The following is a 16,070-nucleotide window of genomic DNA, read 5'->3' as shown; positions in this document are numbered from 1 at the left end:
TTTTTAAAATTGTTTGGAAAATATGATAATTTTTTTAAATAAATTTAATATAATTGTAGATGTTCTTTTACCAAGTGTTGAGATTTTGAATGAGATTCTTTTAATAATCATACATGCCAATTTTACCTTATAATTCATCTAATTCTCAATGAAATAAAATTCCTTAAATTTTCGTATTTTCTCATTCGAAAATGAAAAGAAACAACCATAAAAATCATAAAACTTAGAGCAGAAATAAATTTTAAAAATTCAACATTTTTCACATAAAAAGAAAAATAAATTAATAATTGTCAATTACAATGAAACTTTTTTAATTAGAACTCTAAAATATTATTCGCACTCATCTAAACATCTAGTGGAATCAACCATTTTAATTAATATTTAAAATAATAAATTAGGATTAATTTAAAATTTGATAATCTTTTTCAAATTAAAAAAATAAAAATTAATGAATTATTCTCAACAATGGATCATATATTTCACTTACAAACCCATAAATATAAAATATACCACAAAAAAACAAGTATGAAGTTAAAAAATAATAATAATTTTTTTTAAATCAAGTATAATTAGAAATCCTACTTATCATATTACCAATTTTTTTACCAAGGATATAATTAATTATTATAAAATTTTTATTGCCCTAATAAATTCGGATATTTTGAGATATTTGAAAATATGTTAAATTATTTTTTTGTTCAAATTAATATAAGAAGAAATAAAATAATAAATATATGTGGACCCCGCATTTCTTTGCATGCATTCTCAATCGAATTGCTAGACTTGCTTTTTTATTTGAAAAAAAAAATTGAAAATTGTTTCTGGAGTCGTCATTTATTCTTGTTTTATTTTTAAAGAAAAAAAATATAAGAAAAAAATCTTAAATATGACTACAGTAGGAAAAATGGGTTTGTGAAAAACCAAGTCTTTGTCCGGTAGTCAAATTACCTATTGGGAAGGTACGGTGATAAGTCACAACACCCCTCTAAACCCCTAAAAATTGATCTCTACTAATCAGCTAAAGCAAGTATGGCAATTAATCGGTTGATCATAGATACCAAATAGTGATCAAGGGTGTAAAAGCAAGTCATGCATAATAACAGATAAATAAATAAATATGATCGGGTAGGAGGCATACCTTAGTCGCAAGTTGGGTGCTATCATGAGAGATAAAGGTTAGTGGACAAGTACCAAATGCATGCATGTCAAAATAGAGTATAAATCAATCACAGATGTGGAGTCCCACCAATACCCGATTTATTTTAACATGAATTAACTCCATAAATTCCATTGCTTGAAATTATAGAATTTTATTGAAAACCTATGACTCCCGAAAGCTCATCTTCATGATCTGAGGCCCACATCTATGATTGATATTGATTGATTTATACCATATTCTTACATGCATGCGATTATTCAATACTTGTCTACTAACCTTTGTTTCATGTGAAAACATATCATTATTCGTTGTTAAGGTACGCCTCATTCCCAATCATATTTATTTATTTATCTGTTATCATGTAAAACTTGTTTTATTATTTTATCATTGTTTTGGTATCTATGATTAATCGATCAATTATCATACTTGTCTTAGTTAATTAGTAAAAACCTAATTTTTAGGCTTAAAGATGTGCTACAATATATCACCGTACCTTCCCAATAAGTAACTTAACCCCCAGATTCAAACTCAATTTTTCGTAGACTTGTTTTTCCTTTTAGAGTCACATTTAAGGTTTTTCTTTCTTATTTTGTTTTTTCCTTTAAAAGTAAAACAAAAATAAATTACAAACTTTAAAAACTTTTCAAAAAAAAAAATTAATAAAAATTGATTCTCGCCATTTGATTGAAAACACATACGAAGAAATGCAGGATCCACAAATCATACATGTTTTTAATATACAAAAATAAATAGATTTAATATTTATTCATATTAGGATATTAATAAAAATAAAAAATCTTACAAACTAACATTTAGTATAACTTTTTTGTAAAATATAATAACTCATATGTACTAAACTGATACCTTTAAAAATTATTTTAAAAATTTTAAATAATAAAAAACATTAATAATTAAATCTTAAAACTTCTTACATTATATAGAGAGAAGTCGCAACTATTTTTTATTTTTAAAAATTCAAAATTCAAAATTTTATCCAAACCACACCTAAGCAATTCAAATATAATATGAAAGAGTAAAATTTATTTCATAATTATTTTATATGCGGATGACACCATTCCAAAAGATTTGAGATAAGAAAGACACTCAAATATACGTTTTGAGCAGTGGATAAGACACATGGAGCGCAGTCAAAAAACGAGACTTGGAACAATTATGAAAACCGGAAGGATATCTTGAAAGAAAAGCAGACGATGAAAAGTCAAAGCTTAGGAGGTAAGTTGGTAGCACAAGTATATCATCAATTTATATAATTTGAGGTGAAAAAAACCTATGATACATTATCCAAAGGGCATTATTTTGTAAAAACTCGCTTCTCATCAAGTCTACTAAATTCATTGGGTATCAGCATGTAGCTGAATATTACATCAAATGACAAGTATAAGCCTAAAGACGAATTAAATCTAATCTCTATTTGACTCAACCCACCGAATTCTAGCAAAGGATTATGCTAAATGTAAAAAACTTGCTTAATGGCATTTAAATGCAAATGCATTTGGACATTTAGTAACCACCCTATCAGCCAGTTAGCAGGGGAAAAGAAGATAGAAGTAGGGATGCAACTAACATTTTCCTTCTACCAAATTAATTTCAAGTTGACAACATTCAATTTGAGGTGGGATTGTATAGACAAGACCTTTGAGTTGCAGCCCAGTCCTTCCAGTAAGGTTGTCTCCCAAGTCTATGGCACCGAGGAGCTGTTGAAAGAGCCCAAAAATCTGATCCAGTGAGCTAAGCAGACCCATTCAAGTGTTGTGCCGATTGTTTGATTGGTTTCTTCTTGAATTAGACAGCCCGAGGAGGATAAAGATTAGCACAACTTCACTGAGAAGACCACCTTAAGAAGAAGAATCATCGATAAACTTGAACATTACTCCATTGGGGAAGGACCCTCGTATGATCTTACATCGATCTCTACACTACCCATCATGACTGCAGTCAGCATTAGCTTTCCTGCATCTGGGAAATCTTTGTGCTGCATCAGAATTGTTTCCACAGAAGAACCCGATTCCTTCAAATTTGGGATTTCCATGTTTTCCTGTCTCAGTACCAGGACTTCATCAAACCCTCCTTCGAAAGTTTCTGTTCCAGGTCCATAACACCTGTTTGAGGCCTGGAAAAGCATGGTTTCTCTCAGTACCCGTAAGGTGTCCTCATCGCTCCACCCTTCGGCTACAGATGCTTCGTAGAGTTTTCCCCAGTCATCCTGATTGGCAGCACACTTCCAGCACTCCTCCAAAAGGCTTCGGTTAGCTTTCCTAAAGGAGGAGCTGGTCCATGCCAACACTTCAAAAGCCAACAACGGGAGCTCTGGGATTTCTGCTTTGAGGCACAGCTCAATGAGGTCTCTTGGAGGGAGGAGCCGCTGTTCCATGCCTTTTTCCACTACTTCATCACTGGGAAGAAGTCTTATAATTTCTTCCTGCAAGAGATTAAAGGATCATGATCACACCAATGGCCAGGACAAAAAGACTGGGAGAACAAACTTTAACATCGCATGTAATGTTACACTGCTAAACAGTTACATCACAGCTTCCCTTTTTTTTCCTGAGAATCATCCAATGATTACAACAAATTTAAATAGCTCAAACATGAAATTTTGGTTGCAACTAATTGAGTTCCAGAATATGTTTTCTTATGAAAGAATGGTTTTGAAGTTTACGATGTCAATAAAGAAGTCATGCACTGTATGAAGGCTTTCCTAATTTGAGATGAATGACAATAAATTGAAAACAATTGAACCAATTGGAAGAATAATCAGACAAAAGCTATAATGAAAGAGAAAACATGCAACCAGATTTATTGTTCTTATGCATAACACACCTGCAATTTCAGAATCTTCAAATCAGCCTCAATGCGCTTTATCTTGGTTTCATAGTCAGCATCCTTACCTGAAAATATTTTATCACCATCAGCAATTTTCTTTTGGGGGAACAAATTTTTTTAAGAAAATGAAAAATAAACGCATAGAAAAATGATTGCATTTCAGTAAGATTTTCGCTGGTTGATCCCATAATAGCAAACAATTCATCAGTACAAACTGTTCTATGAGAAAAAATGCAGATGGATTAATGCAGATCCACATGTTAAGGATACTAATCCAGTTTCCCTTGTAGTTCCATATAGAGCAACTACCACATCACATACATTTACAACACTCTGAAAACCATTTTGACTTCACATAATCTTCAAATACAGAACAAACAAGTAAAAAAGACAAACAGAAAAAGTAGTATGCAAGTATAATTTAACCAAAGACCAGAAAGAGAGAGAAGATAGTAAAGGAATATAGGTCAAAAGGAATGATGAAAAGTAGATAAAATCACAAAACCTGCCAACACAGCTATCTTTGAGAGATTCAGAAGACGTCTTCTTTCTACCAATTTTTTCCCTGAAGTGCCAGAGTCAGGGTTTATCCCCTTCTCAGCCGATGAAATTGAGCTCCCATCTTGAGAAAGTGCTAATAACTGAAGAGTTTCTGAAGCTGATGAAAATTGATGAAGGAACAATTCGTGAAGCCACCGTAGATCCTGATGTTCCTGTAGAAAAATAGATAGGTCTTCTTGGAACTCTTCCCCAAGCCTTAGCAGCTTCGAGAACTGTCTGCTTTCATACAGTTGTCGAAACACAAAGTAACTAAACCCTGCTTTAGGTCCCATGCTCTCATGCTGCACACAAGGAGGAATATTATTACAGAGTACTGAAAGAAAGCAGAAGCATCAAGGTTAGACAACAAAAAGCCAGAGTAGTGACCATGTTGACATTGTGCAACAGAGATCACAAGCAAACTAGATTATCAACTGTTTACTGATAATCTAGACTACTAATTCCCAGTTCAGAAAAAACAAAAAGAAGGAGAAAAGAGATTAAAAAAGAATAAAGCAAATCCATAAAACAAGCATAGATTAAGTATGTCTGAACTATATAACAGTGGATGAAAACAAAATTATTTTGTTCTACTAAAGATCATTGAGGCAAAACCCCAGCAAAATGCCGGCATCAAGTTAGGAACATGCTACATAAACAACCAAGGTTATATTGTCTCAAAATTCAACTGGAATATCATTCAACTAATGATTTAAATAACTAATGCTGGAGCAAAAAGCACACAATGATCCTTGCATTAGACACAATTGGGATTAAAAAGTTACCCAGGTTCTTCCAACACTTATCATGAAGGCTTAGACATAAGCCTTGTCTCTTCTTAGGTTAAGATTCGGATTCTAAGTGCACTCCGACAGGAAGAATTTAACATTATAGTTACTTGCAGAAACAAGAAGAGAATTATCAAGATATTAGGAAAAACTAAGACAACATGGGAACAAAACAGAATGAGAACTTTGCTTTAAGCAGTAGCAATCATTAACTAGAAGTCCACAATGCTAGTAACCAACAACCAGGTACCCCTTCTGACCAACATTCTGATATGCTAAGAAAGTAAAGGTGAAAGACAAGATAATTAGTAATGATAGCTGAGGGTATCGCTTTTGCCACATACACCGTGACAAACTTGCACTGCTCCATTTTTATAACCACATTTTTAAAATAAAATGTCAAATGGCAGATGCATTATCAGTCAAGGGCATAATATCCAAAGTGTGACATGCTATACTGCAAACAAACATCTTTTGAAGAATGCAAACAAACATTGTTTTTAGAAAAGCATAACAAATAAATTTGATTTTGAATATAAAATATTGCATGCCTCCTCCAATTGAAGCATCGGCAACAGCAAACTGCAGCCACAACTGATCCTGATATTAACTCACATCAGGGGCAAGAGAAAAAATCTTGCAAAATCCCAGGGAAAGAATGGGAGAAAAAAAGAACAACATGAAATGCATGTGAAATACAACCACATATATTCTACATATGGGTGACCACTTGTGTGTATCTGTCTGCATATGCACACATATATAAGAAATAGAACCTCAATGGATATCAAAATATGTGCATACCATAATATTTCTAAGTAGCACTGCATCATTAAGGTCACAACATATATTCCACAAAGTCAGGTAACCTTCATGTCTTTTTGCAATAGACAGCAAAGACGAAGATAACTTTTTGAGGATCACTTCCTTTTGCTCCTCAATTCCTTCATTTGAATCCTGCAAAGATACCAACAATATTCTTAAAATATCGAACCAATTGAAAAATGAAAGATTTCATAAAGCATAATTAATTGTTCCTTTTTTTATTATTATTATTTTGATAGATCAAGTAACTCTATTTACAAGCTATCGTAGAATTACAGATTCATCTGAGTGGAATGTGATAAAAGTGAAAACCATCCCAATCGATAATAGAATTGTAAAGCGCCGTCCTACACTCCTGGTCATCATTCTGAGAACCAATTAGCAACTCATACTGTATGTATAAATTTACAGAAGTGTAAAAGAAATAAAGTCCAACAATGGAGAAAAGAAAAGGAAAAAGGGAAGGAGGAAAATAGAGTTATGAAACCATAGATTTAAATATTGAGGAAATTAATTTCTAGCACAATTATCTTAAATGAGTTTAACTTAAAGTTATGACAGGAATAAGTTAAATATAAAAATAGGTTAAAACTAGGAACTAGAAGATAGAACCAAAGAAGATTAAACTTTCAGGGTTTCAAATGGTAAGACCGCAAAGACTGGTTTTCTTGGAAACCAAGATACTACCCTTTCAACAAAAATATCAAGTGAAATGGTCTGAGTACTGAGGCCAATCCCACAAAAATCCTGTCAATCCTTCTAACTTAGTCAAGTTTTCCAAGTGACATTTCCAACTCTAAGATTGTGCCAAAACCCAATTACCTCAGAAGTCAGGACAGAGAAATGGATTTAAAAGCTGTCAAGGGAGTTTATCAGCTCCTTACTCAAAATTCAGGAAATTATGCTTAGACATGGAAAAGAAAATAGTAAAAGTAAGACCAAAATAATATTCATAGATTTAAGAGCTTCATCCATACATGTGTCACCACAATCACAACATGGAAATATTGAACAGGAAAAGACTAACCTGGTAACCAGATTCCACAAAACCTTTGACTACTTGATAAAGGGAGTTAAGAAGGGTGTCCCTCCTATTCCAATACTCATTTAATAGACCTTTGTGTTCCTCTCCACGCTCAACTTTTGCTGTGATAGCACCAGTATATGCCTCAAGCAGAACTTCGGCCAATGCTTCAAGATTAGAATATAAATCTGACTTTAGAGACATATCCAGTCCAGTTCTATCATTTAACAGCTGAAGCATGAAAGAAGCAACACTCCACTGCCCATTACGCACCACAGGTTGACAATACCAAGGTGTTAAGCCCTCAGGCGAGGGGTACCATATGTGATTCTCATTTTTATAGTGTGTGGCAGCCTGAATCAGAGTCACACATGCATTTGAGAGTTCACAGGCTCTCTGGATCTGAACCATTAGCGGCAGCTCTGCACTGATTACATATTCTAGCTGTCTGTCTAGGCAATAAAATACTTCTTCAATATCAGAAACCTTACTGTAGAATACTTCGGCATTATCCCTATCCATCAGAAGAACAGTATTTCTGCGTGCTCTCTCACCAACTAATTGAATCAGATCCCAAAGAGAACCTGAAATTCCACTTTCTGAACTAGAATATGGAGAGCCAGCTCCAGCTAACCGGTTCTGGCTAATCATGTTTTGCAGTTCTCTCAGTTGAATCATGCCAATGAGCTTTTCACCATGTTCCATGATAATTTGCAAGGATTCCCCTGCTAACAGAAAACCATAATTTAAACTTGATACACTTCACAGAAAATCATTTTTAACTGACAATAAGCACTAAACCCGGGGCCACCCAATGCCTTCAAATGCCTTTACCACCATGCTAGGACAGCTTGGGAAATAAAGTCACCCAAAGGCAAGAATTAAACCCTCTGGTGCTTTGAAGAAGCTACTGTAAGTAGAGTAGCAGTTAAACACAACAGAGTGAACAAAATGTTGCTTGCAGGGTTTACTTGAGAATGTTCTGATAACAAAAATCATATTCAAAATTTGATAGTGGGAAGAAACAGGTCATGAAGCAATTTATTGCAAGGCACAATATGGTAACAAAAATGATAATGAAAACTGGAAACTAGTCACTTCCAACACAACTCCACAATTAATTAGTATCACACTCCAATAATTATGTCTATGAAGTCCTCCATCGGTATTTAAACTACCAGGATATTTCAAAAGCTCCCAGCCTACCAGATTGCAGTCCTCCACTGTTTGTTAAACATGGTGTATTAAACAAAATGTTAAAAAATAACAGTGTCAAATGACACAAGCTTTCAAGTTTTCAACACACTCCAAATGCCCAGTAAAAGAGGAAACTCAAGAAGATAATAGAAATGAAATAGTCAACAGAATGGGCAATAGATCATACTCTGTTTAGAACACAGTTCCTCATGGCACCTGGACAGAGCAAGAAACTGGAGAAACTTTTTATGCTTCTGCTGCTTATCTGAAAGTTGAGTTGACACAACAGCCATAGCCACAATCTCAGCACCTCTAGTTGTTGTCCAGTGTTTAGCAAGGGTGTCAACAATTGATTTGCTTGTCCGGACAAAGACATTTGTTTCTCCATCCCTTTCAAAGGCCCCACAATTTCGAAGCTTTTCAAGTGAATCATCAACTTGCCCAGATAAAAGAAAATCATGGAAAAGATGACTGAGTAAAGCTTCAGATTCTTCATCACGAGCAGTTCGACGAGCAACCCCTGTCAAAGCTGCCCTTTGTCTATCTCCAGCATCCCAAGCTTCAGAACTAGCTCTTCTAGGAGCAATGTTAGTTGCAAACGCGAGATTTCTTCTCTCCTCCTGTGCAGATCCTTCGTTTGAGCTCCCTTTACGTGACAGACTCCGCTCAGGTGGTTCAACTCCACCGAGTAAAACAGCCTTTTCTGGTATTGCCCATACCCCTGCTTTTTCGGTTAATACAACCCATGCACCATCTTCACCATCATCTGTAGAAGGAAATACTGAAGCATCTAGAACTTTTCCAGCATCATAAGGTAGATCAAATTGATAGAGTCGAGTAGAGTTTCCATAGTAATGGGAAACTGTTGCAGTTCCATCCTCAGAAAGTATGACTGCGGATCCAGAAGGCTTGCCCCCTACACGCAGCTTCATGGAGAACAGGAAGTCTTCCTTTTCTACTCTTGCTTTCGGGATTATCACTTGGACAGGGGATTTTTTCTCTAAAACTGTTTCATGGATTGGTTCAACAGATTCTGAGATATTAATCCCAGATTTATATTGCATGGTCAGAAGTGAATACTGTGTGTAGCTTGAGCTGCTAACTCGGTCCTTACAAAATGTAGCAACAAGAATAGTAATAACTTTACCATGAGCATCTACCTGCACATCTAGTGGCCAGATTCGCTTCTGACCAGCCAGATCCTTCTTGATACCCAAATCACCATCAGTGCCAATAATCTCATGAGACCAGAGCTTTGTAACATTTAAATCAGGAGAAAAATTAACCCTAAAACACTGTATCTCGTTATCTGTCAATAGAAAGAATTGCCTATTAGATTTCTCCAAAGAAAAAGATGAATGATGCCAAGTTAGTGACTTTGGATATCCTTTGCTCCTTATGGGATTGGGATTACCACTGTCATTGCTTTGGGAAGATGAACCAAGAATCTCTTGATAAATTTGCTTACGGTGAATTCCAGCAGGGCTGCACTGAAACTGCCAAAGCTCACCATTGGAACTAGATGCAAGGGCAATACATTTGTGCTGGGTATCAGGGACTGCAGAAGCAATCAAAGAGTTAAAAGAACTTGATCCGACTGAATTACTCCCAAGCCTGCTATGTTGCCACAGCTTGTTTGGAGTGATTTTCCCATTGCCAGGTGAAAAGTTTAACTCTGATCCATCAGAAGATGCAAAACTGACAACAGGAGCAACATCTCCTTGAGCATAGATGTCTGGCCAGTATACAACAGTGCGAGTTTTCTGGTTACATAAAACAACACCAGCAGAGTTGCCCTGTTGTTTGCCCACACTCCTAAATGTGCCATGCCAATCCACAACACAGAGTAACCAACTGTTAGCATGATAGTTATTCCTGTTTACATCTCCATTTTCATCTGATGGGAGCTCGAGAACAACGCATTTTTTAGAAGCCACAGATGTCAAGTAACTCCAGATGAAGAGTTTGTTTCCACAGATAATCCAAGAAAGGGCTGTTCCCTTGTCCATTCCACCAAAAATGGATGCATCGCCTGCCACAGGAAATACATGTATGACAAAATCCCTTAAAATGTTTTAGCCTTCAAAGAAGCTGAGAATGGTATAGTAAATACTGGAGACAACCATACTAACCAGGAACACGCTTCTGCAAGAAACTTGCTTGTTCATCACGAACCACTTGAGGAAACTCTCCAACATATACAGGCTGAACTGGATCAATCTCATCCCCCTTCTCACTTTTCTTCAATTGTGGAATCCTGGAGGAAAAATAAACATTGACTACATTAGCAAACAGAACTCTCTTTTTTTTATATAGGTATTAGCAAATAGAACTCTATAATTTTTTCCTCTTTAATTTTTTCGTCTTAATGCTCATAGGCTCCATTTGGACCAAGAAAAGGTACGAGAGAAAGGGAAAAAACTTAAGAAGAAAAAATAAGCTCAAACTCAATTTTTTTTCCAGTCCTTCTCCAAATTTATTCCTCTTTTAAATTCAGTATAAAGAATTTGTAAATGTATAAGCTTCAAAATAATTCTCATTATATTTCATTTTCCCTCCTACATTTTTCTTTTCCTTTCTCTGGTAGTTCGATCCAAATGAAGCCTAAAGCAAGCAGACACTTGATTCACAATCAAACCAAACATAATTATTCCACCTCATTTCCACATTTCTCAATAACTATTTCTAAAAATTTTCCATACCTATTCCAAGCAAACAACCAAAGAACTTCAACAGTAGACTTACAACACTATACGAGAAAACACAACAATAATTTCATAATGCACAATTCAAGCATTATCATGACCTTGAACCTAAGTCTGAGCTACATATCTGGATGTTAAATCCATAAACACATGTATACTTCTGGAATAAGCAATAATGCATCTACAATTTACCTAATCAAGCCTCACTTTTGCAAATTCCAACAACTAATATATCTGAATTTCGAAACAACACCAAGAAATTCAACGAAATACGGTCATTAACTTCGGAAACAGCATGTGATTGGCAACAACGGTGATTCAACAAAACAAAACAATATACAAAAAAATACCTGGCGTAGACCGATAAGCGAGAGGTCCATGGAGCGGGGGTGCCAGTGGAGGGGCGATTAGGGATTGAATTCTCGTTTAAAGATCTTCGATTCTCTGTGAGTGGAGTTATGGGAGAATTGGGCACTGCTTGCCCTAGATTTCGGTCTTTCCGGGAGCTGAAGTTGGGCCTCTTCGTCGCAGGAGAGAACATGGGTAGAGAGAGAGAAAGATTAGGGTTTAAGGGTTTTACAGTTTTCGAGTGTTAGGGTTTCGGAGATGAAAAGAAATGAAGATTTAGGGTTTATGGGTTCTGAGCTTGGGGGAGTGTTGGAGTGGGAGAGTTTGAATTGCTTTTTCGGAGAGAGGGTAGGTTCGGATCGGATGGGGTCGCGCCCATTAGTTGTTCACGTGTTCCTCCAACGATTTGGTGGGGACCCAGAAAAAATAATCAATCGGAACCGCTGATCGGTGAGAAAAAAAAAACCCAAAAAGAGGACCCACTATAAGTATTTGGTGGGTGGATGGAAAATCAGTGTTAGAAGAAAATTTGAACCCTAACAAAAGGTATTGTAGATACTATAAAGTAATTAATTTTCAAATATCAATTTTTTGTACAATGAAATTTCATTAAAATGAGATTTTTTTTTTTTTAATTATGATTAATTATTTTAATAATGGAGTTGTATTTGGTAACATTTTTCTTCTATATTAAACATTTTTAAAATCGTAACTCCCTATTCCTCGTATTGAATTACAACCTTCTTTTTCAATAAGACTAGACCAACCCGACCAAGTTGCAACTCAGAAGTCGAATACTTTTTTCAAACCTATTCCTCTTATTGAATTGCAACCTTTCTTTCAATAACACTAGACCAACCCAACCAAGTTGCAACTCAGAAGTCGAATACTTTTTTCTCGGTTTTGGAGTTAGGAAGCTGTAAGAGCACAAGCGCACAACAACCTTCAATGGTAAATACAAATTTTGCAGAAGATTTGGGCATCATCATTCAATGTATTCATCTCCACAAAAACTTAAGAAGAGAGAATATACAACTACAACACCAACAGGAATAAATTATATAAAAGGGATTCATATAAGAGTTCTCCATAGAAGAACCAGCAGCAACACCTTTCCAGATTCAGGACAAAAAGAGTTCTTTCCTACTTTCTTTTTCTGTTCTCTAAGAATAAAAACAACATTATATATATATATGAGTACACATTCAAGCTGAGGTTTCATCATGGTTCCAGCTTCAAGGAGACGACTCGTGACTGTCTGTTGCGCTTAGCCACCTTCACAAAGACTATTGAGAGGCAAGATGGAGCCCACCAGGGCCGACGAACCTTTTGCTCTCCTTTCAGGCAAGCCACTGGAGATGGGTTTATCGTCAGTAGCTAGAATATGATAACCATTTGTTTCTTAGTTTAAGATCGGTTTTGTTCAGACACAATCAAGTCAAGAAAAGGAAAAGCAATGATGCTCCAGGATTTTTAATCATGGTCTCAGTAGTTAGTATGCATCTCATATTAGCATTAGTGAAATTATGTAGGGACCAACTATTTTCCAGGAAGCATCATTGCATAAGAATTGAAGGAACATACTTTCTTTGACTTGATTTTCAGAGGATTAGAAACCACCATCGACTTTTTTCACAAATGTTAAAGGGTGACAGCTTAATATCCACACATTCTGAGAGAGAGAAAGCGAGGGCACCTTTAATTCGCCTGAGTTCCTTGCACAGTGTGATGAAGTCTCCCCATTTCATATGGCACCGCCTTATAAACCGAAGAATCTGTTCAGTTGTGAACATTGACATGCCCTCCAAGTATTCTCCATTAACACCATTTTCTTTGAAAATTTGGCGGTAGCTTCCAAGGTTTATTCCTTCCAACCACAAACCAACATCCTGGGAAGAGCATAAAGAATGATGCAAGAGGCATGTCAATCATCTAAATACCAGTACTTTTCAAAACCACAAGCAGGTGAATATATTGATAGATATTCATAATGGCACAAAGTATGATTGTTTTTCCAAGAGTCCCAACAGCCCTATCGCACATACATCTGTAAAGTTTGTAAATGGCTGATAATTGATAAATGCACCTACAATTAGCATGAGAACTCTCACTCCAAATCTACACAAGGTACTTTAGAAAATCCTTTAGTGAGTTTGTCACTAAGCTCAGGGTTTCATGAAAAGTTACCCATTGCCAGATACATTAGTGATTTGGAACAACTATATTACTGACATTTAACATTGTCATTGCTCAGCAAAAACAATCCATGTTCCGGCAAACCTTCAGAGTAATTAAAATCTTCTGCTGAATGCCCCCAGTCCTCAAACACCCGACACTAATTCACAGTGTCAACAAACACCACTTAATGCACCTTCTATTTTTCATAATGAGATATAAACATTATTAATTTTAGACAACCAAATTAGTCTTCTTGTGCATCTTGGGAAAATTCTTCAACATGTGATTAAGCAAAGTTATCATGAAAAAATGAAGTATTTTTTAAAAGGAAAGAAGATGGAAGAATGTGTTCCAGCTTACGGTTTGGAGGCTAAAATTCAAGTCTATGGTAAAACCTCCAAAAATGAACTATGCTACTCAAAGTGATTAAATATTCAAAACTAAATTTCAACATTTGATAAGCAAATAGAAAATGCATACAGCATACACAGCCAAGAAAATGTTCCCCACTTCATCTAAATGAATTGCAAACCAGCCAGTAAGTGGCAAAAAATAAACAGCCACCGGATCATCAACAACTCCCCTATGCAACTCGAAAGAGGAAGTGCATCACTAGAAGGGTATAAAAGTGTTCCAAGTAGAGTAAAACTAAAACGGAGTTCAATCAAATTTCCAGTTTCTGTGTGCAGGTATGTGGCAGACCAAGAATCCAAGACCGACATTGAAACTCGTCCAGTACTAAAAACTCGGTCAATTGCCTTCCTCATACATAAATTGGCAAGGGAATTTAACAAAATCACACCTCTTGTTGGTTTGTTCATTCAATTAGCCCTTCTAATCTCCAATCATCAACAGTACAAACTTCCCAATTCACACTGATTCCATTGAACAATCAATAAAAAAACATTATATAACAATTGATATTTCAATAACCATCTACCCAATCCAAATAAACCCAGATGAGTATCAACGTCTGTATTAAAAAAATTACCTTATTTTAAAAGCATAAATCATGATACTCAGATCCCCAAACAGGGAAAAGAAAATTTTCTAACAAGAAATTCACTAATAATTTTTAAGCACCACAAGGGAAAATTCAATCACACATCTGATCAACAAGATCTACGCCCACATCACATAAGATCCAAACAAAACCACCAAAAACAAAGCAATAAATCCGTACCTCCACAGTCCAAATAAAGAAATCAAGCGGCTCCGGTGGGTGTTCTTTGTTCATCTCCCAAAATCAGCACTCACAGAAAAACCTAAATCCCCAAACCCCAACCCCCCGATTCACAATCAAAAAAAAAAAAAAAAAACCCAAATTGAGATCGAATTACACTAGCAGAACAAAAAATCCATCAAAACCCACTTTCCCCTTTTGGCCCCCGAGAAAACCTTGGAAAAATAAACCGAAAAAGAAACCTTGCAAATTTTCCGAGATTTTCCCACAATTTCTAGGCATCCAAACGGAACCGGAGAGGAAAAAAAAAATTAAATCAAAAAAATAAAAAACAAGCAGGAATGTTTAGGTTTACCGTGTGAGGAAGTGTGGACTTAGGGTTTTTGATTTTGCACATTTGAGAATTTCGACTGAGAGAGAAAGAGAGAGCGGGGGAGGGGGAAGGAGAGGAACAGAGAGAGAGAGTACAGTCGAAGTGAAGAGGCGAGGCAACTGCGAGTGGACTTCGCTTTAGCTCACTCTCATTTTCAATGACCTTCGTGGGCCCATTTGCTTTTCTAGCTATTCTCTGTGGCCTTGCCCACGCGAACCTAGAATCACACAACTCACGCGCTCTCTTAATTTTCAGGATTTTAAGGTTTTTGACTTTTTTACAGTTTTTGGCGGTAACGGTAACATTTAGGGAGGGAATGTGAATTATCTTTAACCGTCACTGTCTTTTACTATTTCCAAAAATATAAATATTTATCTTCTTTCCATCACGCTAAAACCTCTGTAAATTAACTAAAAGAAATTAATATCTCAATGCAATTATTAATTTATCAATAAATAAATAATTTAATAATTTATCGATAAATTAATAGTTATTAATCTAGAAAGACTATTAAGTTTCAAGTATGGTATTATTTTGAAAAAGAGTTCAATCCATAAAAAAAATAGATATTATAAAAAATTATTTGATATTGTATTACGAATTTTTAATTACTATTTTTTATATGTCTCATTAATTATTAATTTATATTTTTTTGGGTTTCTAAAGACTTTTTAAAAAATTATTATTTTATACATTTAGTAAGATTATTAATTAGTACATTCTAGGAGTTATGACTATAAAATTTTATTTTTTAAATAAGATTATTAATTTAGTGCATTGATATGAGTTTAAAGCATAAAATACTATTATTTAAATAAAGTTATTAATTTAATAGACTGATCCGAGGTAAGAGTTTAAGATTTTACTATTTAAAAAATATATTAATTTATCAAGGTTTTATTATAC

At 35.2% G+C, this 16,070-nt stretch overlaps 2 protein-coding genes across 2 annotated transcripts; both read right to left on the bottom strand.

Moving 5' to 3' along the window:
• Positions 1 to 2,397: 2,397 nt before the first annotated feature.
• Positions 2,398 to 11,965, bottom strand: LOC100249432 (nuclear pore complex protein NUP133). Its single transcript, XM_002271985.4, has 8 exons — positions 11,433 to 11,965; positions 10,510 to 10,634; positions 8,565 to 10,409; positions 7,184 to 7,905; positions 6,136 to 6,288; positions 4,509 to 4,845; positions 4,001 to 4,068; positions 2,398 to 3,599 (listed from the first exon to the last, which is right to left on the bottom strand). Exons 1-8 carry the CDS (start codon positions 11,621 to 11,623, stop codon positions 3,048 to 3,050), a joined length of 3,993 nt encoding a protein of 1,330 aa, XP_002272021.1. The 5' UTR covers positions 11,624 to 11,965; the 3' UTR covers positions 2,398 to 3,047.
• Positions 11,966 to 12,460: 495 nt separating this feature from the next.
• Positions 12,461 to 15,315, bottom strand: LOC100244267 (uncharacterized). Its single transcript, XM_002272073.4, has 4 exons — positions 15,147 to 15,315; positions 14,792 to 14,873; positions 13,127 to 13,319; positions 12,461 to 12,782 (listed from the first exon to the last, which is right to left on the bottom strand). The coding sequence occupies exons 2-4, from the start codon at positions 14,843 to 14,845 to the stop codon at positions 12,652 to 12,654; spliced, it is 378 nt and encodes a 125-aa protein (XP_002272109.1). The 5' UTR covers positions 14,846 to 14,873; positions 15,147 to 15,315; the 3' UTR covers positions 12,461 to 12,651.
• Positions 15,316 to 16,070: the final 755 nt, after the last annotated feature.

This window comes from Vitis vinifera, chromosome 12 (assembly GCF_030704535.1).
Source record: "Vitis vinifera cultivar Pinot Noir 40024 chromosome 12, ASM3070453v1".
NCBI lineage: Eukaryota > Viridiplantae > Streptophyta > Magnoliopsida > Vitales > Vitaceae > Vitis > Vitis vinifera.
Note: the sequence above shows the minus strand (reverse complement) of the source record. Positions and strands in the feature narration are given on the sequence as shown.